At 45.5% G+C, this 24465-nt stretch overlaps 9 protein-coding genes and 1 non-coding gene across 10 annotated transcripts; 8 read left to right on the top strand and 2 right to left on the bottom strand.

Annotated features, from left to right (window-relative positions):
* Positions 1-78: 78 nt before the first annotated feature.
* PLC1 (LALA0S08e00694g1_1) lies at positions 79-2628 on the top strand (the record flags this gene model as incomplete). The annotated part of the gene is made up of 1 exon (XM_022770951.1): positions 79-2628. The coding sequence occupies one exon, from the start codon at positions 79-81 to the stop codon at positions 2626-2628; it is 2550 nt and encodes an 849-aa protein (XP_022629579.1).
* Positions 2629-2992: 364 nt separating this feature from the next.
* Positions 2993-3496, top strand: LALA0_S08e00672g (LALA0S08e00672g1_1; the record flags this gene model as incomplete). The annotated part of the gene is made up of 1 exon (XM_022770950.1): positions 2993-3496. The coding sequence occupies one exon, from the start codon at positions 2993-2995 to the stop codon at positions 3494-3496; it is 504 nt and encodes a 167-aa protein (XP_022629578.1).
* Positions 3497-4075: 579 nt separating this feature from the next.
* On the top strand, positions 4076-5044 carry DIM1 (LALA0S08e00650g1_1; the record flags this gene model as incomplete). Its single annotated transcript, XM_022770949.1, has 1 exon — positions 4076-5044. The coding sequence occupies one exon, from the start codon at positions 4076-4078 to the stop codon at positions 5042-5044; it is 969 nt and encodes a 322-aa protein (XP_022629577.1).
* A 1704-nt stretch (positions 5045-6748) lies between these two features.
* Positions 6749-6820, top strand: LALA0_S08e00628r. Its single transcript has one exon. It is a non-coding gene; the product is annotated as a tRNA-Gly (tRNA).
* A 634-nt stretch (positions 6821-7454) lies between these two features.
* On the top strand, positions 7455-8444 carry LALA0_S08e00606g (LALA0S08e00606g1_1; the record flags this gene model as incomplete). Its single annotated transcript, XM_022770948.1, has 1 exon — positions 7455-8444. One exon carries the CDS (start codon positions 7455-7457, stop codon positions 8442-8444), a length of 990 nt encoding a protein of 329 aa, XP_022629576.1.
* A 742-nt stretch (positions 8445-9186) lies between these two features.
* On the top strand, positions 9187-10728 carry LALA0_S08e00584g (LALA0S08e00584g1_1; the record flags this gene model as incomplete). The annotated part of the gene is made up of 1 exon (XM_022770947.1): positions 9187-10728. The coding sequence occupies one exon, from the start codon at positions 9187-9189 to the stop codon at positions 10726-10728; it is 1542 nt and encodes a 513-aa protein (XP_022629575.1).
* Positions 10729-11752: 1024 nt separating this feature from the next.
* On the top strand, positions 11753-13273 carry LALA0_S08e00562g (LALA0S08e00562g1_1; the record flags this gene model as incomplete). Its single annotated transcript, XM_022770946.1, has 1 exon — positions 11753-13273. One exon carries the CDS (start codon positions 11753-11755, stop codon positions 13271-13273), a length of 1521 nt encoding a protein of 506 aa, XP_022629574.1.
* Positions 13274-14100: 827 nt separating this feature from the next.
* AIF1 (LALA0S08e00540g1_1) lies at positions 14101-15210 on the top strand (the record flags this gene model as incomplete). Its single annotated transcript, XM_022770945.1, has 1 exon — positions 14101-15210. One exon carries the CDS (start codon positions 14101-14103, stop codon positions 15208-15210), a length of 1110 nt encoding a protein of 369 aa, XP_022629573.1.
* A 481-nt stretch (positions 15211-15691) lies between these two features.
* LALA0_S08e00518g (LALA0S08e00518g1_1) lies at positions 15692-17419 on the bottom strand (the record flags this gene model as incomplete). The annotated part of the gene is made up of 1 exon (XM_022770942.1): positions 15692-17419. One exon carries the CDS (start codon positions 17417-17419, stop codon positions 15692-15694), a length of 1728 nt encoding a protein of 575 aa, XP_022629572.1.
* A 5226-nt stretch (positions 17420-22645) lies between these two features.
* Positions 22646-23653, bottom strand: LALA0_S08e00496g (LALA0S08e00496g1_1; the record flags this gene model as incomplete). Its single annotated transcript, XM_022770941.1, has 1 exon — positions 22646-23653. One exon carries the CDS (start codon positions 23651-23653, stop codon positions 22646-22648), a length of 1008 nt encoding a protein of 335 aa, XP_022629571.1.
* Positions 23654-24465: the final 812 nt, after the last annotated feature.

Below are 24465 nucleotides of genomic sequence, written 5' to 3'. Positions count from 1 at the left end.
AGTGAACAATCTGAATGTGCCGACTTGAGCTTGGTATATTTGAAAAAGCGGGCTAAAACGTGAGCATACAGAGACAAGATGGGAAGCACAAGCTTTAGTGAACCACCGACGAAAAGGGCATCTTCAAGACCACAGTTTTGGCTCAAAAGAAGTCATAAAGATGGTCTTGTCATTTTGGACAAATCTTCACCTCGATTCGGTGATAATTTTGAAGAACATGCTTCTGAAGAACCATCGAAACAGTTAGTTAAACATATCATACGCAGGACCGCTAATTATGTGTCACGAACAAAAACACTGAAAAAGGCACCTATTTTGGGACCTGTGACTTACAGTGACGCTTTTTTTACGAAAGACGGTGGCATTCCATGGAGCGATGATCATCTCAGAAACCTGTACACAAGACTCGAAAATGGAGTCGTATTGACCAAAGTTAGTCGTAAGAAACAAATCGAACACATTTTTCGTGTTGAAAGCGGTAAACTTCATTGGCGTGACACCAAGAGCATCGGCATCGATACCATCAAAGATGTAAGAACCGGAGAAATGGCGAAGAACTACATTGAGGATTACAAGGCTTCAAACGTAGCGGCCAAAAATTGGGTCACCATCATATATCAACTGGGTACCAAGTTTCGCGCATTGCATCTAGTGGCCCACAACCATGTAGATCATGAATGTTTGTACGTAGGTATCGTCAGCATGGTGGATTCCAGGCGTTACCTTATGAGAAGTATCTCAGATCCGGATGATGAGATGTTCGCCAACGTCCATTGGCGTGCCAACGTCTCTGCTGAGAAAGCAGCCGATGACATAGACGTACTTTCCTTTCAAGACGTGGAAGAACTATGTGCCAAGTTCAATATATTCTGTTCCAGCCGCTACTTACGACGACTTTTCGACGTAGCGGATATCAATAACAATGGTCTCCTTAGTTTTCCAGAGTTTCAAAGCTTTGTTCGAGAGCTCAAATGCCGGCCGGAAGTGTACAGTATTTGGCGCGGTATAACGAAGGGTACCGATCAGTTGAATTTAAATGATTTCATCCGCTTTGTTATAGAGCAACAGCATGAAGAACAGGACCTCGTTAAAATTACAAGCGACTTCCGAAAATTCAGCCAACGAAACGATTTAATGACGCTAGAGGGGTTCCGAAAATATATGACCTCTCAGCCGTATCTGGATGATACTAGAACCGATTATTCACATCCAATCAACAAATATTTCATTTCCTCCTCGCACAATACTTACCTACAGGGCAAACAGTTGGGAGAAAATCCAACAGTGGAAACTTACGTGCTTGCGTTGCAACAAGGCTGTAGGTGCATTGAGATCGACATATGGGATTCCGAGGATGGTCCTGTAGTTTGCCATGGCAGACTAACGGGTTCGCTACCTCTTGGAAATGTAATAAAAGTGGTGCGAAAATATGCATTCATCACTTCTCCTTATCCCCTAGTTCTTTCTTTGGAGGTGCATTGCAAGCCCGCAAATCAGGTTATTATGGACAACATTCTCCGACAAGAGCTGGGCAGTAACATATTCAATCGTCCAGTCAAGGATACACTTCCCTCCCCCGCAGATCTGAAGCATAAATTTTTGATCAAGGTCAAGAAATCCAAGAGTGATGTACCAAAGTCTTTGCAGGACGAAGACTCTGTAACGTCGTCCACAAGCTCTTCGTATGACTCTGAGTTTGAAGTGCCAAAGAGATCTGGACGACGGCTCAGCATTTCGACGAAATTGCATGTTATTGATAGCCTGGTAGCGATGTCGCTCATTCATGGGCTCAAATTCAGAAATTTTTCCTTACCGGAGTCCAAAACAGAAAACCATTGCTTCTCGTTGAACGAGAAAAAGCTTGAGAATCTGGCGAAAGATGAGTTGCAAAAGCTGGCTGTCGAAAAGCATAATCGGCGTTTCCTTATGAGGGTGTACCCGCACGCATTGCGGTACAAATCCTCAAATTTTAATCCTATCAAGTTTTGGGAACTCGGTGTCCAGATTGTTGCCACCAATTGGCAGACGTTTGACATAGGTCAACAGATCAATAAGGCCATGTTCCAGCTACCATTAGAAGACGCACCTTTATGGCATTCTGGTTATGTCTTGAAGCCGGACTATCTGCTGAACAACGTAGCCAAAGCTAATGATATTAAGACTATGCGGAAGGGTCTCGAGAAACGCAATGTTTCTCTACGAGTAGAGATTCTTTCTGCGCAGATGCTCCCTAAACCGAAGGATTTTAAGCAAAAGCAGAAACAGGCGTTTCCCTGCTTTAGCGTAAACCTCAACATTTTTAGCAACAATAAACCGATAGAGCCCTTAGAAAGCGAAAATGGACTGGTGCAATCAGAAACTTCAGGTTGCACCCCCAACCGCGGCGAGAACGGTTTCAACCCCGTGTGGGAAACCAAGTTCAAGATTACGCTTGAAGATACTTTTTTCAATTTTCTACTTTTCAAAGTCAAAACCGCCGACACCGAGCTAGCCACCTGCTGTCTGAAGCTAAGTTATCTACGACAGGGTTATCGGCACGTTCCTCTTCACAGCGAAAGCGGCGAGCGTTACATTTTTTCGACCTTATTCATTCGTGTTGACTACGACTACGACGGTAAGAAAGAGTAAGCTTAACCGGCAAAGCCCAATCATACTTAATATGTACCTATCACGATTAATGAACTGTGCTGATGCGTTGCACTCTTAACACCCTAAATAGGCTTCTTCACGACCTATTTTCCCTAGCTGGGGAGACATATTGGCGTTTTTCCAAATTTCGCGCTGCTGTAAGCTGTCGATATAACAACCAATTTTCGTGATCTTGGGAAAGGTTAAGAATCTTTCCACTGAAAAGCATATGTATATATGCCTACGGAAACTATATATTGTAGCTACTTCCCAACTATCATTGCACAAAGTTCCGGATCAATAAGCTTCTTGAGTAATCGTCGTTTGTCTAATTTCGATAACTTTACCTCTTTATTCCATCAACATGAACAGCAAGTCTCCCACCAAAGTACGTCGTGCTCTTTCCGGCAAAAATGTAAACCATCGCTCCAACAACTTTTCTCCCAAGAGAGCGGAACTTCTGCCGAAAGCTCAATCCAAGCGGTCTAGTCCCACCCGAACAAGTCCCACGAAGAACGGTGGTGATCCCTTGGGAAAGACAAGCATTTTCCACTTCTTTGAAGAATCTGCAGAAAGCCAGGATTTGGTAACGCTGAAGCAAGAGAAGCTACGATCACTAAAGAAGAACAAACCACTGTTGGTTGCGGACGACGAAAACAATGCGAAGCATACTGAGTGGAGCGAGCAAAAGGTGCAAATTTCGCCTGCGAGACAACCAATGGCCGACTTGAATGTGGATGATCACGCTGGAACGTGGGAAGTCTACACTACTGAGAATAGCGAATCGAGATCGCCTTCTAAATCTCCTTCGAAGTCGCTTTCCTCGAAATCTATCATAGGATCCTCAAGCATCGACTCCTGGAGCTAGGAAACACAAATGGAAAATTATTTACGATCATCAAGCATTCTAAGACTCCTGGAAATGCATATTTGAACCTCACGATTGACCAGTCGATAGATTAGGCGATTATTCCAGGAAGTCTGAACGTATTAAGATTTGGGTTCGAAGGGAATCACAGAGCTCAGTAATGAGTCACAATTGCAAAGAGATCATTCCATCATACAGTAGACTCTGAGTGGAAACACCTGGAGACTGAACCAAGCAATTCCTGTCCGAGAGACCATCACCACCCGTATAGTTCCAATGTGAAGTTCTAACACGTGATCACATTATCACGTGCGTAATTAATGATAATGTAATACGAAAATAAAAATTGTGAAAAGTCACCTTGTACGTTTATTGATCCAAGACGTTTCCTCGTATATAGTTATGAAGATCTTTCTGGTCATCTGACTATTAAAATTTTTGGAAAATGGCATCTCATCGCATCTCATCGCTCATCGCTCATCGCACCGTCTTTAAACTGGAAAACGTTTCGGTAACTAGGTGCTCAATCTTTCCAGAGAAGACACCTGAATTCCATTTGATTGAATATCTATCTTAGCCATGGGCAAAGCCGCCAAAAAAAAATTCACGACCGCCACGGGCAATGGTCCACAAGTGTCAGCGGACAAACATCTGAGCTCTGTGTTCAAGTTCAACACGGATCTGGGCCAACATATCTTGAAAAACCCGTTAGTAGCACAGGGAATTGTGGACAAAGCACAGATAAAGCCTTCAGATACGGTCTTGGAAGTGGGTCCTGGTACTGGTAATTTGACGGTACGTATCTTGGAACAGGCTCGTAAGGTCATTGCCGTTGAAATGGACCCTCGAATGGGTGCGGAATTGACCAAACGTGTGCATGGTACTGCTGGCGAGAAAAAGCTAGATATTCTGCTGGGCGATTTCATGAAAACAGAACTACCCTATTTCGATATTTGCATAAGTAATACACCTTACCAGATATCGTCACCGTTGGTTTTCAAGCTAATAAACCAACCACAGCCTCCAAGAGTGTCGATTCTCATGTTCCAAAGGGAATTTGCCATGCGGTTGCTAGCAAGGCCGGGAGATTCGCTCTATTGTCGACTTTCTGCTAATGTCCAAATGTGGGCAAACGTCACCCACATCATGAAAGTTGGTAAAAACAATTTCAGACCACCACCGCAGGTGGAATCCAGTGTTGTGCGTATTGAGATCAAACAACCAAGACCTCGGGTAGATTTCAACGAATGGGATGGATTGTTGCGCATAGTGTTTGTGCGTAAAAACAGGACTATTGCCGCTGGATTTAAATCCAATACTGTACTTGAAATCTTGGAAAAGAACTACAAAGCATACCTGGCAGCCGTAAATGATGGATCGGAGATGGTTGACGACTCGACCGGTTCGATGATAGATGTTGTCAAGCAAAAAATCGAGGCTGTTTTAAACAGCACCGGTCTTTCAGCTAAAAGAGCTGGAAAGTGTGATCAAACAGACTTTTTGCAGCTTTTGTACGCTTTCCATCAGGTTGGGATTCACTTCGCTTAATGAAAGATGGAGAGGAAGAACATTGTACATTATAAAGTATATATACACTAGTGCGGTGTGTATGTATAATTTGCCAAGTTTTAGAGCCAAACGGCTGCACTATACATCAGTTGTTGACCGTGCCGAATCGGATCTTGACATCGTAATACAAGTTCAAGAATAATTTTATCCTAGCGTCAGTTTTCTACGCCTGGCCACTTCTGCAAAGTGCTCACCGACTCTCTGTAAGAACAAGAACCGTTATAGCATAAAGGCTTGTTGCAGGAAATTTACAGCATATGTGAGGCCCCTGCTCACGCGGTTGGATCCGGACTCAACTCACCAAGTGAATGCAAACTACGAGTGCTGACAAAATGTGTTTAAAAAGAAGCAGCCGCAATAGGACCTCATCATAGCGTCTTGGCTTGTCTGAAGGACGCTGCTGCTGCTCGGTTGAGGTAAGAAGACACAACATGACAAACTGGAGTTACATTTCGTAGGTACCACCAATATGGGTCAAGAACAAATATATAAGCACCCCACGCAGAACGCGGGAACCCCAGGCCCAACATGTAAAAGAAGATTCTTCGGGAATAAGATCAGGCAGTATAGACAAAACGTCTACTTCAAACCTCGCTAGTGAGTAATAATTACACACGACATGCTCGACGTCGTGGGTGCGCATCACTAACTACTAGAATTTATGAAAGGTCTCTAATCCTGTTGAATGTCTTGGTCTTTTTCTGATATCAAGCTTGTTTTTCTTCTGTCGATGCTGCACTTACTCTGCTTGTTTCTGAAACCCTCAATCTTATGTCATTCTGGGTTCCTTGTGAGGTTCAAATCAAAAACTCCGCACCTCACTTGGCCTGTTATACCCTTATCTCAACCTCTCAGTAGATTCTTGACCTTCGTATTGGGGTTCCATCTGTTTCAGCCTGTCCGGTCGTTATTCGTCAGTTGTTTAAGTTCCCACTCCTTTTGGTCTTTAATACGACATTCTCTACTGTGGTGTCCTGATTTGTTGCAGCTCAAACACACTGTTTTTGTTGGTGAAGTATGCTCGATTGTGCAATATTTCATTGTTCCCAGGCTTCATCACTCTCTTTGATGTCCACCTATCATATTCTACCCCAGTGTTATGTTCTTTACTTGTATTTACACCCTCAGAAGCCTGTTTTTGCTCTTCGTCGTCCGTATACTCTGCAGCTTCAGAGACACACTCCTGAGCTTCACTCAAGGTCTTGTGCTTCTGTTTCACCACTTCCCTACGAAGATCTTGCTTCAATCCGACTATGTAGTAGCATAATTAATAGGTATTCCGGAACTAGCTTTTCCGGTGGAAAGAATACCACCTTGTTCGTGAATCCGTTGGTGTATTCAACGACATTTCCGCGTTGTTCCAGTCTCAGAGGCCCTTCCCACAGTTTCCAGTGGACAGCTTCAAATGCTTGTATTGCGTTATCATAGCTCACTTTCTTCAATTCGGTCTACAGATCCTATTTAATATGTCATTCTTGGTTCCTGGTAAAGTCTTGAAGGAGTATTTGATATCGAACTCTATGTGGAGCCTCAGCTCCTCGCGTAGGCCTTTATAACCTCACCTCAACCTTCCAGGATCTTCTTTACCTTCGGATTGAGATTCCTTGAGTTTGAGCCTGTCCATTCGTCATAGCACCACAACAAGAGCTATACTATTCTCATTTTCCAATCTTCCAACATCTAGGGCGGTTAGTGTAGTGGTTATCATCCAACCCTTCCAAGGTTGGGACACGGGTTCGATTCTCGTACCGCTCAATTTTTTGGTGAAGTATGACAATGAAAGACGTCATCGCCTTGAATACAGCCGATGAGTGGGATCTATTCCCTGAAGACACTACAACAATTTGCTTCTGCTCCTTCCATGACCTCACACATGTTGTCGTTTATGCAGTGTATTACATCATCGATCGCATTGACATAGCCCCTGCAGCCAAGAAAGGCTAAGTAATTGCTGTCAGACGGTAACCATGCAACCATACTAGATACTTGACAGTAGAAGGGTACAACAAGGATGCCGGTTGTCATCCAAAAGAGACGAGTTTGACGTCATCTGCAGCCAGCTAATTATGCCGGGAACAATGGAGGTTGGGTTCGTTTCCCTCAACATTCGGGTTTTTACCGTTAATTTAGGCACCTTAGCTCTGATCTCTAGTAGAATGCTGACACATCGGAACATAATGGGAACTGATGGTGGCTGCAGCGATCTCGGATTTCAAAGAAGTGTTGGGAAGGGAACGACAACCATTTCAGCACATGCGGGACAATTTAGCAAGCGAGATGGTCTAACAAGCATTGCTTCCGGGCGCGGCGATGGCATTTCTCGTTAAACTTGGAAAAGTGGTATAAAAGAAGAACTTGTTGGCTATCATGACGACTTACTATTTCTTAGATGGTGCCTTCTTTCGTATCGATAACGGCTTTCCTCGCTATCTCACTCGAAACCGTTTTAATTCCTGTCGTAATGAAGCCTGCAGCATATGCCGCCCTTTTCGTGTCATCCACTGTCCTGGCGTTCCCAGTCCAACTCCAAAAAAGAGACGACATTGATGTCGATATCTTACAGTTTGCTTTGACTTTGGAACACCTGGAAAATGCTTTCTTCAAGCAAGCTCTATCGAACTATACACAGGACGACTTCACCAATGCCAATTTCACGGAAGACTTCTACACACAACTGAAGTACATTACACACGACGAGGAGACCCACGTGTCGTTCCTGGAGACCGCTCTGACAGCCGCTGGAGTGACTCCCGTGGAAGCTTGCTCTTACAGCTTTCCCGTCACCACGCCGCAAGAATTCGTGCAGTTGGCAGCGATTATTGATGGTGTTGGAATATCTGCGTATCTGGGTGCCGCTCCCCTCGTAACTTCTAAGCAGTACCTAACCGTCGCAGGCTCTATCTTAGCCACAGAGGCGCTCCACCAAGCTGCTTCGCGCAATGCGGTGGGCGAGATCCCCATGGCCAACCCATTTGCTACTCCAATGGGTGCAAACGCCGTGTACTCCCTAGCATCGCAGTTCATCGTTTCGTGTCCATCTTCGAATATGGCTCTGCCTTTCAGGGCCTATCCAGCGCTCGAGCTTGCCCAGGGAATGCCTGTTGCGCAGAATATCAGCGTCTCATTTTCTGCTGCCGGTCAGCTGCCTTCCTCGCAGTCGTACATCACATTTGTGAGTGGATTGGATGTTGTACCCGTGGCGGCCACAGTATCCGACAACTTGGTTTCTGCCGATGTGCCTGCCCAACTTTCAGGCCAGTCATATGCGTTTTTGACCTCTGACAATTCTCAAAATTTGACGGATGCGAATATTCTATTTGGTCCTGCAATTCTGGAGGTCACCCCACTCAGCCCAACGTTCAACACATCCCTACTTTAGCGTTTCTGAGCTAACCCGATGATTCCGTAAATCCAAAATCGAATCATTCAGCACTAGTTGCTGCTCTATGTCTCAGTCGTTTCTTCTACAGGACGAGCTGGCATTGAAAAATTACATAACATCTATGACAGAAAAAGTTTAACGTAAACCAGAAACCTGAGCCGAGACTCACTGCATCTGAATCGAACCTAACCATCGACTACACAGTTAAGACACTTCTACAGTTTTCAGCTACTAAACAAACGTTATGTTAGCTCTATGTTACGGCAATATGGGAGATGACGCGGCTACACATCGTCCAAAATGTTCGCGGCAGCTCCCCCCACTTCTCTTTCGATTTCTGCAGGGCCCTTCTCTGCATGTTCCCCGGAAAATTGTTTCTCCGACGATTTTTCCCTTTGTCCGCTTTTTCTCCCGCGTTAAAAACACAAAAACGGAAAAACTTTTTCCTCGAGATGCCATATATGCACAAATTTCCTGCAGGCGCCTGTTGCCGCGGACAACAGGCTTTTCCAAATGAGAGAAGAGGTCCAGCGGACCAACAATGAATCTACAGTTCACAATGGGAGAGACACCGGATGGGAGGGGTTCAGTTTAAACGCTGAGTATAAAGGTAAAGCTTTAAATCAATTGAAAAGTATCAGGATCTAGTTTGCTCTTGTTCTTAGGCTTTATCCCCATCAACAAACAACACCATCAACAGTGTTAAAAACATTTACAAACTTTCGCAACTCTCGCAAGAATGGGTATTCTTCAGAAGCTCTTCCATGCTGAGGAAAACATTCAGGGCTCCAAGTTCAGAGCCATTGCCGTTGGCCTTTTCGTGGCCTTTGGCGGTATCCTTTTTGGCTACGACACCGGAACGATTTCTGGAGTTTTGGCAATGGATTATGTCAAAGAGCACTTTACTTCCGCGGGCCACTTCACCGCTAACGAAACTTCGCTAATCACAGCGATTCTCTCTGCTGGTACATTCTGTGGTGCCATTTTGGCTCCACTAGCGTCCGATACTTTGGGTCGCAGACTTGGACTTATTATTTCATGCATCATTTTCACCGTGGGTGTGGTCTTGCAAATAGCAGCCACGAAACAAGACCTACTAATAGCAGGCAGAGTCATTGCCGGTGCCGGTGTGGGTATTCTTTCTGCCATCGTCCCACTATACCAAGCAGAAGCGTCTCCCAAGTGGATTAGAGGTGCGGTGACATCGTGCTACCAATGGGCAATCACCATCGGTTTGCTATTGGCTGCATGTGTCAACCAGGGCACCCATTCCAGAAACGACTCTGGGTCTTACAGAATCCCAATTGCCATCCAGCTTCTATGGGCGTTGATCTTATTCGCTGGTATGTTGGTCTTGCCCGAATCTCCAAGATTCTACGTCATGAAGAATAAAGTTCCGGAGGCAAGCAGAGCTTTGTCGAGATTGAGAGGTCTGCCAGAAGAACACGAATTCATTGCTTCGGAACTAGAAGAAATCGTTGCCAACTACAACTACGAGTGCTCATTCGGTGCTTCCTCGGTATTTGACTGCTTCAAGCCAGCCAATCACCAATTGAAGCGTATTCTTACCGGTATCGCTATCCAGGGTCTACAACAGCTTACCGGTATCAACTTCATTTTCTACTACGGGACACAATTTTTCCAAAATTCGGGCATCAAGGATCCATTCATCGTTCAGCTGATTATGAATGTGGTCAACGTCGTCATGACCATCCCAGGTATTGCATTAGTGGAGATTGCCGGTAGAAGAAACCTGCTTCTATGGGGTGCTGTCGGTATGTGTGTCAGCGAGCTTATCGTTGCTGCTGTGGGAACAGCCCTTCCAGACAGTTTCTCTGCCAACAAGACTTTAATCGCCTTCTCCTGCACTTTCATTGCCTCATTTGCGGCTACTTGGGGTCCACTGGCCTGGGTCGTTGTGGGTGAAATTTTCCCTCTCAGAGTCAGAGCCAAGTCGGTGGCCGTGTGTGCAGCTTCCAACTGGCTCTTCAACTTTGCCATTGCCTATGCTACCCCATACCTTGTTGACAGCGAGCACGCCAACTTGCAGTCGAAGGTGTTTTTCATCTGGGGCGGTTGCACTTTCTTGTGCTTCATCTTCGTGTACTTCTTTGTCTACGAGACTAAGGGCCTCACCTTGGAACAGATTGACGAGTTGTTCGAGACTTGCTCAAGCGCCCGCCATTCCAAGGCCTTTGTACCATCTGAGGGCTTTGCTGCTCACGAAGCTACCCAAACTGACAGTGACAAGGCCTTCGTGGTAGCTATCGAGAAGGTGTAGCGACACAGGGGCAGGATTCGGCATAGATAGGAATAATAGTCTGTGAATAGCATCAAAAGCGTAATATAATAACAACTTTTCATATTCTAGCGACCGGAGTGGTGATTGTTGGTATTTTCCTCATGTCCACGACTTATCCATTGGCATTTGCGCTGTACTCGCCGCGATGCAGTTCACGGTGTGCTAAGGTTAAACTTTAGGCTTGAAATGGATCCATCGTCAAAGTCACAGCATGAAGCCCCAAATTTCAGCGTTCGGGCATGTGAGTGCACTGGGTTTGTCATATTCGCACTATTGGATGGAGCTGATACCGTTCGGAGCTTGTCTCGACCGGCAACATGGTTTTCTCCGCCACTGCTTCCGCAGTGGCTGTTGAATAGAGTCTTTCGGCCCTTTGCAACTAACTGATCGGTCTTATTAGCGCACTTATCGTACCGGTCTTTAACGGTCTGACGATAAGTTTCTGTTCTTAAGTGCGTGTGCCAAGACCGTTGATGATAATGATCTTCACCAACGAAGTTCCTCCAAGTCAGAGATGGAACTGCTAGTGAGCTCATTTGATGAACAGTAGTCACCAATGTATTGACAGGAAGCCTAATGTTGGGAGACATCATGAGCAGGAGTCAAATCGTCTGCAGGTTGTTGTCTTCGAACTCGAGTTGTCAATTGCCGGAAGCCTATCACATGAGCTTTCAGCGGAGATAGCAGCACGGTATGGAGTTTCGGTGTGCCAGCCACAATAGACAGGCTGCCATTGTTCGAAGACCGAAGGTCTTGAGATAGTGGTTATAGTTTATGGTGATAAGCTTATGGGGATGATGATTGGTGATAACTGGTGATAATTGGTGATTATTGATGAAGCATGGTGCTACGCCGAGAAGTAGGTGTGTAGGGCACATTCATATGAGTATATATGAAGATGTGTGGTGTGAACAGAATAGCGGAAGTGTAGACGTTCGCAAGGTCATGTTAGAGAAGTTTGTAGATACAGACCAGAATTAAATACCTTATTTCTCACATTCTCATGACAATCGGTGAATTTGCGTCTAGCCAGCTGGCGTCCGGTCATCTGGAGAAAAATAGCTCAATTGCAGTGATCGGGGCAGGCCCCGTAGGTGCAGGACTGGCAAAGGCGTTTATACATGAAAACTGGTTTGGCAAAATCAAAATCTTCGAGAAGAGAAGCGGGTTTGGAGGCCTGTGGAACTACACAAAGCCCGTGTTCAAGAAACAAAACATCACGACGTGTCCGTCCATCCCCTGCGAAGCACCACAGGGGAAAAACGAGCCGCACATAAGTCAGGAAAATGGTATAGTGTTCCAAACTGCGGTCTACAAGTATCTAGACACCAATGTGCCCCGGCAGTTGATGGAATACGAAAAATATCCGTTTCCTCCGGGAACTCCTCTTTTCCCCGTTCGAGAGCAGGTTCTCGACTACATCGTCAAGTACTCTCAGGAGGTTGAACAGTACGTGCATTTCAACCACGAAGTAGTTTCTTTGCGCTACAACGATGCAACTAGGAAGTATTTGGTTTCCACGAAAAACTTAGTCACAAACCACTCGCTAACGGAGGAATTCGATGCAGTGGTGATCGCCAGCGGGTTCTACGATCTCCCTTATGTCCCAGACCGTCCAGGTCTGAAAGAATGGCATACCAAGTTTCCGTCTTCTGTGTCGCACGCCAAGGACTTTGACGCTCCAGAAGACTTTGAAAACGTCTCTGGCGAGATCATAGTAGTGGGAAACAGTGCTTCTGGCTCGGATCTGGCGTTCGAGTTGGCCACCCAGTTGAAACGGCGCGTTTACAAGAGCAAAAGATCCGAATCGCTGATGCCGGCCGGATACGACGATCGTATCAAAAATGTGGCCGACATATTGAACTTGGACCCAGAAACCAAGACCGTGCACTTCGTGGACGGTACCAAGATATTGAATGTTGAGAAAATCATTTTTTGCACTGGTTATCTCAAGTCTCTGCCGTTCCTGCCTACGGTTTCGCAAGTCAAATCGCAAGGTGACAAAATCCTAGCCTCATTGGTCACCGACGGTGGTCAAGTGCACAATCTTTACAATCACATTGTGGCTTATAACCTGCCCACTTTGGGTGTTATTGGCCTGCCCAAATATGTGTTGCCCACACGACTGAGCGAAACGCAAGGCGCATGGCTTGCTAGGGTTTGGAGCGGCCGCATTGGACTGCCCTCGCTGGAAACAATGTTAGATTACGAAAAGTGGTTTTTGAAACTCAACGGGGCTGGACGTGCTTTCCACGACTTGAAATTCCCCATGGATGTCCAGTATACTCAAAGACTCAACCAAGAAATTCGTGACGCTGGCAATGACGGGTATTTTGGTGTTGAGTGGACAAGTGACCAGATCAAGATGAGAAGTTCGATTCAGCCTTTGAAGGAGGCCAGCTTGGCTTATTTGAAGGATACGGGTAAAAGAGTCTCGGAGATCGAAGATTTGATCGAGACGGGTTATTTCCAATGGCCCAATGATGCTGTGACCAGTGTGGAAGTGGACCACGCGGTGCCATGAAGATATAGGATGCAGATAGATAGAGTATTGTTAGAATTGACTTTTACGATTGAACATCGGTAAGAACAGCCCAGTGACAGTAGTATACTCAACAGCCATTGCATTCGAGTAGTGTCCGGTGTATGTCTAATTTCCGTCTATCGTCCGTCTATTAACTGAAAGAACCCTATCCATTGGCAAACAAGTACTCATTCAGATTAGCAAACAGCCAGTCATTCTAATCAGCACTTCAGCTTACACCGCATTATTCCCTACGTTATCCCTAACAAACGTCTTTTCACAGCTTGCGCATCAACTACACTTCAACTCTACATAGATTTACCCGATCTTAACGCTAAAAGTCTCTGCTGAAAACTACACATTTCTACTTACTAACTAAACCTCAAGAACCAGCTTCCCAATACCTCGTCATCATCGTAAAGGATATCCCTCCTGTTTCTTGCGTTGTTTGTTCAATTATATGGTCAAGACCCATAGCCTTGGTCAGATAATATCTAATATTGCCGATATTTATAAGATTGATAATAATATGTAATGCTGATAAATTAATTATCAGGATTATTCGGAAAAACTCTCGAGAAAGGGTCCCGGGAAATTAAAAGCTTCCGGGGAACTCAGTTGATCAACAATCAAGAGCATTCTGTTCAAGCGGAACTGTAGTTCGTTGTAAAGGTATAAATAGGTCAGGGACTTGAAGCTGGTTTACGATTACCCAGTTACCTTTTAGTTTATAGAACTACATAGAAGTTAGTACATCCATCGCTGGTGAACCAGAAGACATCTATACAAATTTGATAAGGTCAGAAGAAAAAAAGCCAAAACCTAAAATGAGTAAAGTTCCTCACGTTGTGATCATTGGTGGCTCTTTTGCCGGTATAGGCGCGGCCGAGATCCTCGCCGCCTCGAAGAGTCCCGTCAAAGTCACTGTCATCGCTGAATCGTCACACTCGTATTTCGCCGTGGCAGCACCTAGAGCGCTGGTGGAACCTGACGTAACAAAACAGCTGTTTTACTCCATAAAAGACAAAATCGGTAAGCTCGGCAACAAAAACGTTTCCTTCGTGTTGGGCAAAGCCACCAAACTCGACGGAGAAAGCCAAACTGTGCTGGTGGAAGACAACACCACAGGCAGCCAACAAACGGTCTCGTACGATTTTTTGATTTTGGCTTCGGGGTCCAGAAGTCACTCCCCTGCGTTCAAGCTGCAAGGTGACTATCTGCAGAGCAAAGACGCGCTGCTTGGAATGTCGAAAAATATCAAAAGTGCCAAAACCATCGCCGTTCTTGGCGGTGGCCCCACGGCCGTGGAAATTGCCGGTGAACTGGGCCTCACCTATGGCAAAGACAAGAAAATCTCCCTTTACACCGGAGCCTCGGGTCCCTTGGTCAATTGGAACTCAAAGGTCACCGATAGGGCATTGCAACAGCTGGAAAGCCTCGACGTTCAGGTATTGAACACAACAAAATCGGTTAAGGTTGACGAAACTAGTGACGGATCATCTGAAGTACATTTCAGCGACGGAACTTCAAAGACTTTCGATGTTGTAGTATCGGCGTATGGAATTATTCCAAACTCAGAATATTTGGATGCAAAACTGCTAGACAGCAGTGGATTCGTGAAGACAGATGAATATTTGGTAACCAAAGCTTACCCAAACGTTTTGGCATACGGTGATATCATTTCCAATCGTCCTTGTTCCATCATTGACATTGAAAGAGTCCAACATGCGACTTTTGCCGCCACAGTCGATGCTGTAATCTTCGGTTCATCTGGTTCAAAGAAAGCCCTAAAGGATAGTCCAGAAATGGGTCTAGTTCCAATTTCCAGAAACGGTGGTGTCGGTGTACTTTTCGGATGGAGAACACCTTCTTGGTTCGTCAGGCTCTTGAAATCCAAGGACTTTATGGTCTCCCGAGGCGCAAAACACTTTGCATAGTGCACAACGATCGCCGAATACTGTGATTTCTTTGGGAACAGGCGCTTATATATACAGTAATCTACTATTGACTAATCATTCTTCTGAACTTTGAAACCTTTTACTTTATATGTCTCTACAAGGCTGCCCAGGTAGGGACTCAGCGACCGGCTTTTTTAGTGGAAGAAGCTTTATATCTAGTGAAGACTATACTTTGTATCACTGATCATTTCAATAATGAGGTGACAGGTATACTGTGAGTTTTCATTAGCACTTCTGCGGGCCCATAAGCACCGCTGTACACTCACTTGTAGAGCGACTTCTGTTATTTGAAAATATTAATGTGACTATGCAACAAAACTAAAGAATTTGTGTCTTGGATCTTATAACGAACTGTAGACAACCAGATACTTTATCATTGAATCTGGTTTGTAGAATTGTCTTTTCCCCAACACGATGAATAAATGTCAACCTGTGTCAATGGGGTTTTGAAACTCTTTGTTCAAATCAATGCCAACATTGAAAGCAGCAAAGCTCCAAGGCTGAAGGTCAATGATCTGGCACCTGCTTCGTATTGAGATAGGAGAGCAGTAGTGCTGGAAGAATAGGAGGAAGCAGAGGACGCAGCACCTACGGTAGCAGCGCCGGATGAAGAAGTGTATGGGCAATACGTGGTGTAAACGGTGTAAACGCCCGATGACACCTCAGAGATAGCCACAGATGCGCTAACAGTAGCGCCAGAGGACACCGACAAAGAAGCGGTTTGTGCAGTTAGAGGACAATACGTGGTGTATTCAGTCATGACGCCGCCGATAGTGGTGGTCACTGTGGAGACGCCCACGGCAGTGGTCTTGTCCTTACCCGTGCAAATTGGGCAAGTGGTGATCACAGTGGTGGAAAGTTTTTGTGTGGTAGTGGTGCTTGCGCCAGCAGAAATGTTTTTAGAGCCGGCAACAGCGCTAGAGCTAGAGCCGAAAACAGAGCTAGAGGCGAATCCAGAGCCAGAGGCGGATCCAGACGAGGCACTAGAGCCAGGGTAGACCATAGATCCGTTGCTGGAGGCGCTGGGGAATAAAACACTTGAACCAGAAGAAGCTGGGAAACTGGCACCGCTGGAAGAGTTGAAACCGGAGGAAGCAGCAGAGCTTGATGCAACAGCAGAAGCAGACCCAGAAGAAGCAGCAGCAGAACTTGCGGAAGAGCTACCAGCAGAAGAAGGAGAAGATGCACTACCTGCACCAACGGTGACAGCTGGGATTTCGTAAGCGTTCAAAAATCCGGGACCGTGACCGTAATTGTGGAAGGAGTAAGTCAATTTCTGGTCACCGTTGAAACTCAAAGTGGCATCTAATTCGAAAACGTTGGTACCAGTTGGAGGAGTGACTTCGAACTTGATGTAAGTACCAATGTAGGAAATAGTATCGTCACCAGCCATGGAGGTGGTCGCTGTAGAGATGTTACCGTTGTAGACAAAATTGATGCCGCCGCTGGAAGTGTCGAGTTCATAGTCCTGTGGGTAAACGCTGTCGTTTGTACTATCGGTGGAAGCAGGGTCGTCGAAACTGTCAGAAGTGGCACCACTGTCATCGGGAGTTCTGGTGAATCCGAAATCAAACGAGTATGCGATGTAGGAATAAGATTTAGGACCCGTGGTGTTGAAAGTGAAACCACCTAGATACGCCTCTTTTGGAATGTTGAGGTAGAAGTAGGCTTGGTTTTGGGAGTCGTACTCGATGGAGTTGAAAACGGCGCGGTCCGATGGCAATGGCACGTAGTCGATGGTGCTGTTGAACTCCTGGTTCTCGTAGAGGGTGGTGTAGATGCTTTCGCCTCTGATCTGGTTCTGGTCCTGGCCGATGAACGTAGGGAAAGTCAAGTTGTAGCGGCCGGAAGGAGGCACCGACGTGAAGTTGACGGTGATGTTGCCGCTGTTGAGCTCTGCGGTACCGTAGTCGAACTTGAAAACGCTGTCGCCGTTTTCGTCAGCTCCAGGAAGACCGCCCAAACGGCGGTCGAGTTCGAAAGTGATTCCGTCGACGGGCGCCGAAACCTGCAGTTCCGTGGTATGGAGGAACACGTACATGTCACCGAACGACGTGGTGCTTCCGGTGGTGGTGGACACGATGTAGTTTCCCACGACGCCGGACGACGACGACGACGAGTTCGACACCAAGGCTAGCGATTGGGCGGCCATGGCCATGCCCAGAGCAGCGTTGCGAAGAAAGTGCATAACGAGAGTGTGGGTTCCTTTTTGGTAATAAAGTTAAGCGAATGAAGTGTTGTTGAGCTAGGAAACCGTACACTTAAAGAAAAAAGAGGTTTCGAGACTACTTTTTTCAGGACCAACCTTCCTATCTCAAAACTAGCAACTCATCATATCCTCCAGAAACACGCTGGAATCCTCTGCTATTATGCCATTTCCTGCAAAGCTCTCACTCCCTCAAAAACCCGACAATTGGAGACTCGCCATGATCCCGTAAACACGACACAAAAACGACCGTGTAATTCCAAGCTCCAACTCCGCTTTTGACGTCCTCGAGAGCCAAGAATTCGCGTCTATACATGCTGCAGATTCCCAGAAGCTGGCTTTACCGCGATCGAGCTTAGATCCTGCAGCGTTGAAGACGGTAATACCCGAGCCGGATGTTCTTTTCCACGTAATAGACCCCGCAAACAAACTCCGTAGTGGCTCTAAAACACGGTGTTGTCGAGACAGATCTTGGCGACAAAGTAGAAGTGTTGACGGGTGTGGCAGAAACCACAGCGGAGGAAAATTACGGCGGAATTGGATTAGCTGTCGAGCGTTAGAACCTATCTTGCATGAACGCCATGCAATGCAGAGTTTAGTTGACGTAAAGACCTCGAGCAGGACGGTTTACGTAGACAATAAGCTTGGGGCTACTGCATCTCAGTTTTTCGCATTGTGGTCACTCCTAGCAGCTGGTGTCTTGTACGCAGGTAACAAACAGCATGGAAGGAGAAAGACCTTTACGTCTTGCGAAGTAGCAATCGAAGGAGAGCAGGGCAGGGAAGACCACGCCACAAGCGAGGAAAGATCCTCTCCGGCTCACGAATGTTGGTCTGCTCGAAAAAACATGGACGGACGAGTAGTGGTTTCTGAGAAGAGTAGCTCAGCGCTTTGCAAACGTCATAGCTTCGGTCGTAGTGTCTTCCTGTCATTCTGTGTTCTTGTCCCGCTGTCCTGCTGTGCTGCTGTCTTGTGGCATCTCCATCCACAGCATCGGTCCTGAGCCTCGCATTCTTGCAACACAGCCTCGGCTGCGCTATAAATTATCTTGCATGTTCGATTCAACACCTGCAGTCGTCTTTTTCGTGGGTTTCCTCTCCCACAACCGTGCTTCAGAAACATGGATCTGTTCCAGCCCAAAAATGTGCGGTATCGACGTGGATCCATCCACGGAATAGAACCAAGTTTCCCTGTACGCTGATCCGCGCTAGCGCAGCCTTTTTTTTCGACGAGCGACGCACGCCAGATGATGATGTCCTCGTGCGATAATAATTCGTCGCCTTTGGAAACAGATCGTCAAGTGTAGAACGGCGACAGGAGCGACACACAAGCACACACGCGCACGCACACAGCACTCACCTCACCAAAAACTCTTGGTCTGCCCATGTAAAACCGTTTTCAAAATCAGTATTTTTTAGTGACGATAAGTAGCACCATAGAAACTTATCAAGACCTCAGGACCTTGTTGTTGGAGGCTTTTGCACCGCAAGGTTGGGATCGAACTCTAGTCGTCTTTCGTGAAAGTAAAGTTCTGTTGTTGGCGATTAAAGCGTTGATTCCGATGCTTTGAGGAGAGCAAATCGCCTGGAATTGGATTCTCAAAATCAAGCCTATCTCGATTCAACTGCTCCAATACTCAAGGTCTGTTGGATTGCTTCGAGTGAGTCTGGCAAACAGAATCTTTCAATGACACGCCACAATACTCCCGGTCTGTGTACTCAAACCTTCCAAGTTACATCCTCCTAAGGTATCGATCTCCTTGTTATTCCACATAAGTTAGACACGAGACTACCCATCAGTGTAGACTTCATCGCAGTTCCGTCTGAGGCAAACATCGAAGCCAGTAACGTGGATTGTGCCGCTGTTCAACTTGGGTTTCATATCAACTTCAACATGATGGATTGTGTCGTTCTTGAACCCGGGTTTCAGTGTTGAGGAGCATGGGTGGAGTTAGACCTATGTTACTAGTCAAATTTAACAATTTGCAGTGTGTCGTTGTTCAACCTGGGTTTCAGATCGATTTCAGTATGAAGGATTTGTCGCTGCCTGGCTTTCAAATCGCTTCCAGCGTGATTTAGTCAACCGCACCTCGACGTATGTTAGGATCCAAATCCAGCAACCTAGATATGTGCCGTTCAACCTGAATTTCAAATCAATTACAGCATGATGGAGTCGGTCGCACTCGGACCTATGTTACCAGCCAATCCCATCATGGATTCGTCGCTCTTTAACCTGGGATTCAAGTCAATTTCATTGTTGAGGAGCATAGGTGGAGTTCGTCGCTCTTTCGCATAAATCAAACATTGAGCCCAGTGACGTGAAGCGTGTCACTGATCAACCTAGGTTTCAAATCAACTCTAACAATCCAAATTCGTCATTGTTCAATCCAAGTTTCAAATCAATTCTAGCATGACGGAGTCGGTGACACTGTAACCTCTGTTACCAGTAGATTCAATGATAAATCCGTCCAAATTGGATCTATGTTGCCAGTCAAAACCAGCAATCTAGATTCGTTGCTGTTCAACTGAATTTCAAATCAAGTGCAACAAGGTGGATCTGTCGCTGTTCCGGCTAAGTTTCAGATCTACTCCAGCATGATTGAGTTTTTAGCACTTAGACCTAATTTACCAGTCCATCCCATCATGGATTCGTCGCTGTCCTGCCTGGCTTTGAAATCAATTCAGCATGATGTACTAGGCAGCACTTCGGCGTACGTTACCAGTCAATCCCAACAAGTCGAAGTTCGTCGCTGTTGAACCTGGGTTTCAAATCAATCCCATGATAGATTGGGCCGCATTTGGACCTACGTTACCAGTCAAAAGTAGCAACGTGGAGTGTGTCGCTGTTCGGCCTGAATTTTCCAGCAATCCGCGAGCACATCGCTATTCCAAAGATGAAAGTTCCTCAGTATAACATTCGCAAGCCTCATTCTTCAGCTCACCGCTCCCATCGTTGGCATGAATCGGTGCTGTGAACGGAAAAATTAGTTGGTCCAGAAAAATCTTGCATATGGGTCACAACAACCTGTGAGAGAGGCAGCTTCGATACTGCTCGTCAATAAATTCGATGGCCACTTTCTTGTCAACTCTTTGGATCCAGTTGATCGGTTTTAGCTGTTTTTTTTCAGCGAATTTGTTGACCTAACCTTCAGCAACGCAAACAATGGCTACCCTGCATAGACGAAACAACAAACTTTAGGACTCTAAAAGACCCAAAAATGCTGCAATCTCCTTCAATCCTCCAACGCCATGATCCTTACAGTGAGATTCAATCCCAGCCCCTGGTTTATTGACGTGCAAGTTTTGACCATGTAGACCAAATGTCGCAACACCGAATACTTATTAACGTTTTCTAAGGTGGGTTGAGTGGTAACTAGGTCAACTTTCCTTTGTTCTTTCTGAATAACTGAGCTGCATCTCAAAGGGGAACTTTCTAGTGGGTAATTTGCTAAGGCCTTAACGTTACTTGATAGCCAGGCCACAAAGGGTCCAGTTTTCTTCACAATTTGTTCAAAGACACAAATTTCACTAAAACGGCATTGTTGTCTACCTCATCTAATGGAAGGGGACATCTAGTGGAGAACTGTCCTCTTTTATCCAATTCGCAAAAATCGCCAAACCTTCAATGTGCGAATTTCTGCACCCGAAATTCTTTTGACAGTGCTACCCGAATGAAAACCTCGTCGTTTGTAAGTTGATCGATTGTAGCTGAAGTAAGGGAAAGATTGTTGAGTCACGGCATGACTTCTTTTTGCAGCTCTTTTTGAATGGCGCCTGTTCTGCTGAGCCCGGCCTTAGGAACTATTTTGGATCAGCATTTCTAAATCGTGTCGCCGGCTAACAGGTTCTCGAACGACAATGCTTAGAAATGAAAGTCTAACGGCCAGAAGAAAATTGTCATAGCACACTACATGTAACAGCGGTGATCTAAACCCTTGACAGATGCTACTGTCGAACCAGCTTGACTTTGTTGCAGGGGTGTAGACTGCCGGCTACTATCTAAAGAGTAATAATTTATGGTATTTTTACAGTGAGTATTGGTAGATCTAAAATATCGAGCAAACTTCAAGTATGAATCGATGAGTTAAAAATAATCATTTTAAACACATCGTGATGATTTAATCACTACTTGAAATTCAGAAAATCATCAGCACAATCCACAAACAGTTCAGCTGAGGCCTTTCGCAGTTGCACCTTTATGTTTTGGCAGATCACATGCTTATGTTTTTATGTTTAAGACTTACAATTGGATATTCACAGTTAGAAGTGATAAACTTACTCATTAAATCCTGTAACGCACCAAACAGCTGATGGAACCCTGAGTAAGCGCTTTTCTAGCAGATCAGAGGATTGCATCAAGAACTTCGTCACTAGTTGAAATTAGCCCTCCTTGAACGTAGTCTTGTCTCAAAGGCGCGAGGGGTATTTGCATTGTTTGACTACGTATAACTAAACGGTTTCTCATCACGGTGTAAGCTTGTTTAAGAGACGGGAGAATTAAGATGGCTACTATGATCAAATCTAAGGGGATCGATTGTTTCCGGCAAAATACATCAAATGGGAGATATGCACTCAAAAAATCCACTTTCAACAAGGCGCTGTCACGCAAGATATCTGTTAGCGGTCTGTTTTTGACAAGTTACCTGCAAATGTTTTGTTTATCTTCGATGTGTACTATGGTTAAAAGTGATCAAAATACTTGTATAGTAGCAAGGTAGTGACGAGAATTGTAGACTCTGCATTGCTAAGTAGCTCATGGGCTGATTCGTGGCGAACGTGCTAGTATCACGTAAGAGGAGGTTGGTTTGTCACAATAAGATCGGCAATGGACTCTCAGAACAACTTTTCTGATCGACTCCTTCTGCAAGAAAAGCTGGTATTCATTAATATGAGAGAAGTTGCCAGGACTCTGAAGGCTTCTATATTTGCGTTCGAGTTATCGAGCTTGTAGAATCTTATCCTGTTGACATGTATAGCATACAATGATATCAATATCGCGGGCTATTTCGCTGTGCTTGATCTCTAAGAAATCATTACCTTCCGATTGAACACTTTTTAAAACTAAATCAACCGCACTCTTCTTATGTTTTGTTGCATAGTGTAAGCAATGATAGACAGCCTTCTGTAATGTATTGTCCAGAACATTTGCCCTAAAACCGCACCTAATGCTGTGAGGAATTAAGATGTCTATGTAGTGCGGTTGATTTATTTATTTTGGTACCGGTCTTTCCTTTGGAACAGTGAGCAAGCCCTTCTTTTCCATGGTCTTTTTCTGGATAACCTTTAGTAGCTCGTAAAGCAGTGTTAGGTAAGGAGCAGAAACGCCGTTTTTCTCTGCAATTCTGACTGCGTTGCCGCTAATGACTTCGACTTCCATTAAGTTGCCCTTATGGACGTCGATCAACATCGATGGGGCGTAGTAGACAGGGTCGTCAGAGCGAATCATGAAATCTATGACGTCTTCTGGCAGCTCGACACCATCAGATTTGGCCACGGCGAGGACCTCCCTCATAGCTTTACGGATAATACTGTCGGTACCACCAAAGACCTCTAGTCTACCAGAGTCGACACCAGTTATGGCGCACACGGAGTTAAGGGTTGCGTTGTACACAAGTTTGCGCCATCTTGTGAATTTGACGCTCTCGTCGTACACACACGAGTTCTTGTCGTTAGAGTAGATTTCCACAAACTTCTTGCACACGGCCTGCGTGACGTCCTTGACTGCTTTGTTACTCTCGAAGACACCAACCTTGAGCGAGTCTGGGGCTTCGTGGTTGATATGACTATCGATGTTGGAAGATCCAATCATGCTGACACCGCTGAGAACGGCGTTTTTAGGGAATTTGGTAATTACCTCTCCCTCGATACCGATACCGTTCTGGATCAAGACGATAGCGGTATTGTCAGATACAGCGGGCGCGATAACATCAACCATACTGCCCACTTCTGGAACGGATTTGGTCACCACTAGGATGTATTCGAAAGGGCCATATCGCAAACTATCCTCGACGCTCTTTGCGATGTGGCTTGGTCTGAACGAGTCAATTTGGCCGTAGTCGCAAGAGTCGATCGAGAAGCCCTTTTCAGTGACTTTGTTGTAGTCGGAACGTAGAACAGAGGTAACCTCAGACTTGCCAGCGTATTCCAAAGCGTACGAGGCAATTGTACCAACACCACCGGAACCGATCAATAGGATTTTAGTTTTTTCAACAGACATTTTGTAGTTACGTAGGGCTGAAAGTTGGGTGTTTGTGGGCGCAACAGCAAGTTGTTGGTTTCGCCTGCAAGGTTAAAAGAGATTGGCTTTACAGAATCGGTACCATGGCCTCAGTTTATATAATCTCGATCTACAGCGGGTGTTGTTTGTAGGCCCTTGGACTTTTCGATTCGTTATTTGATGAATAGTGACTACAGATAGACCGTAAACGGAAACTCAGAGATATAGCTATCGCTGCCGTCCTAGTTGTTTTTCGCGAAGATGATTTCTGGTCCCTATCTACTATCTGTCCCCGGACTTGAATTTTCATCAATGTTTCCGTTGATAAGCTGTCCTTACTGCTCTCTGAGAAGCCACGGAAAAAAAGGCTCGAGAAGTCAAGTTGAGCTGGGAAAACACTTGCACTGTTGAAGACTGCTATATTGAGAAGGTAGTTGTCATATCCTGAACGTGGAAAGTGTGGGAGCGTGAGTGTTCATTAGCGTGTGTAGAGTAACTAGGTAGAGGTCGATAGACGTAGAGGTCGCTGCACAAACTACAGAAAGGTGTAAGGTTGGGAAATGGAGAATAAAGCGTAAAGGGCCAACCTGCATTGATCTTGTGTCGAAGGTTAGAATGCGTGACGCTCGGATAAGGCATTTCTGAGTGTATTGAAGCTTGCTCACATCTCAGAAACCGGTTTGGATTACTGCACAGGAAACTCAGGGTTCTTTTCCTAACCTTTTGGCTCTGTATTTAAGTTACTTTAGTCTTTCAACGATTTTAGCATATACTAGCGAAAAAGATAGTCTTGATTTGTAGACAAACACTAA

This window comes from Lachancea lanzarotensis, scaffold LALA0S08, assembly GCF_000938715.1.
Source record: "Lachancea lanzarotensis genome assembly LALA0, scaffold LALA0S08, whole genome shotgun sequence".
NCBI lineage: Eukaryota > Fungi > Ascomycota > Saccharomycetes > Saccharomycetales > Saccharomycetaceae > Lachancea > Lachancea lanzarotensis.
The sequence above is the reverse complement of the archived record's forward strand: the minus strand, read 5'-3'. Positions and strand labels throughout refer to the sequence as shown.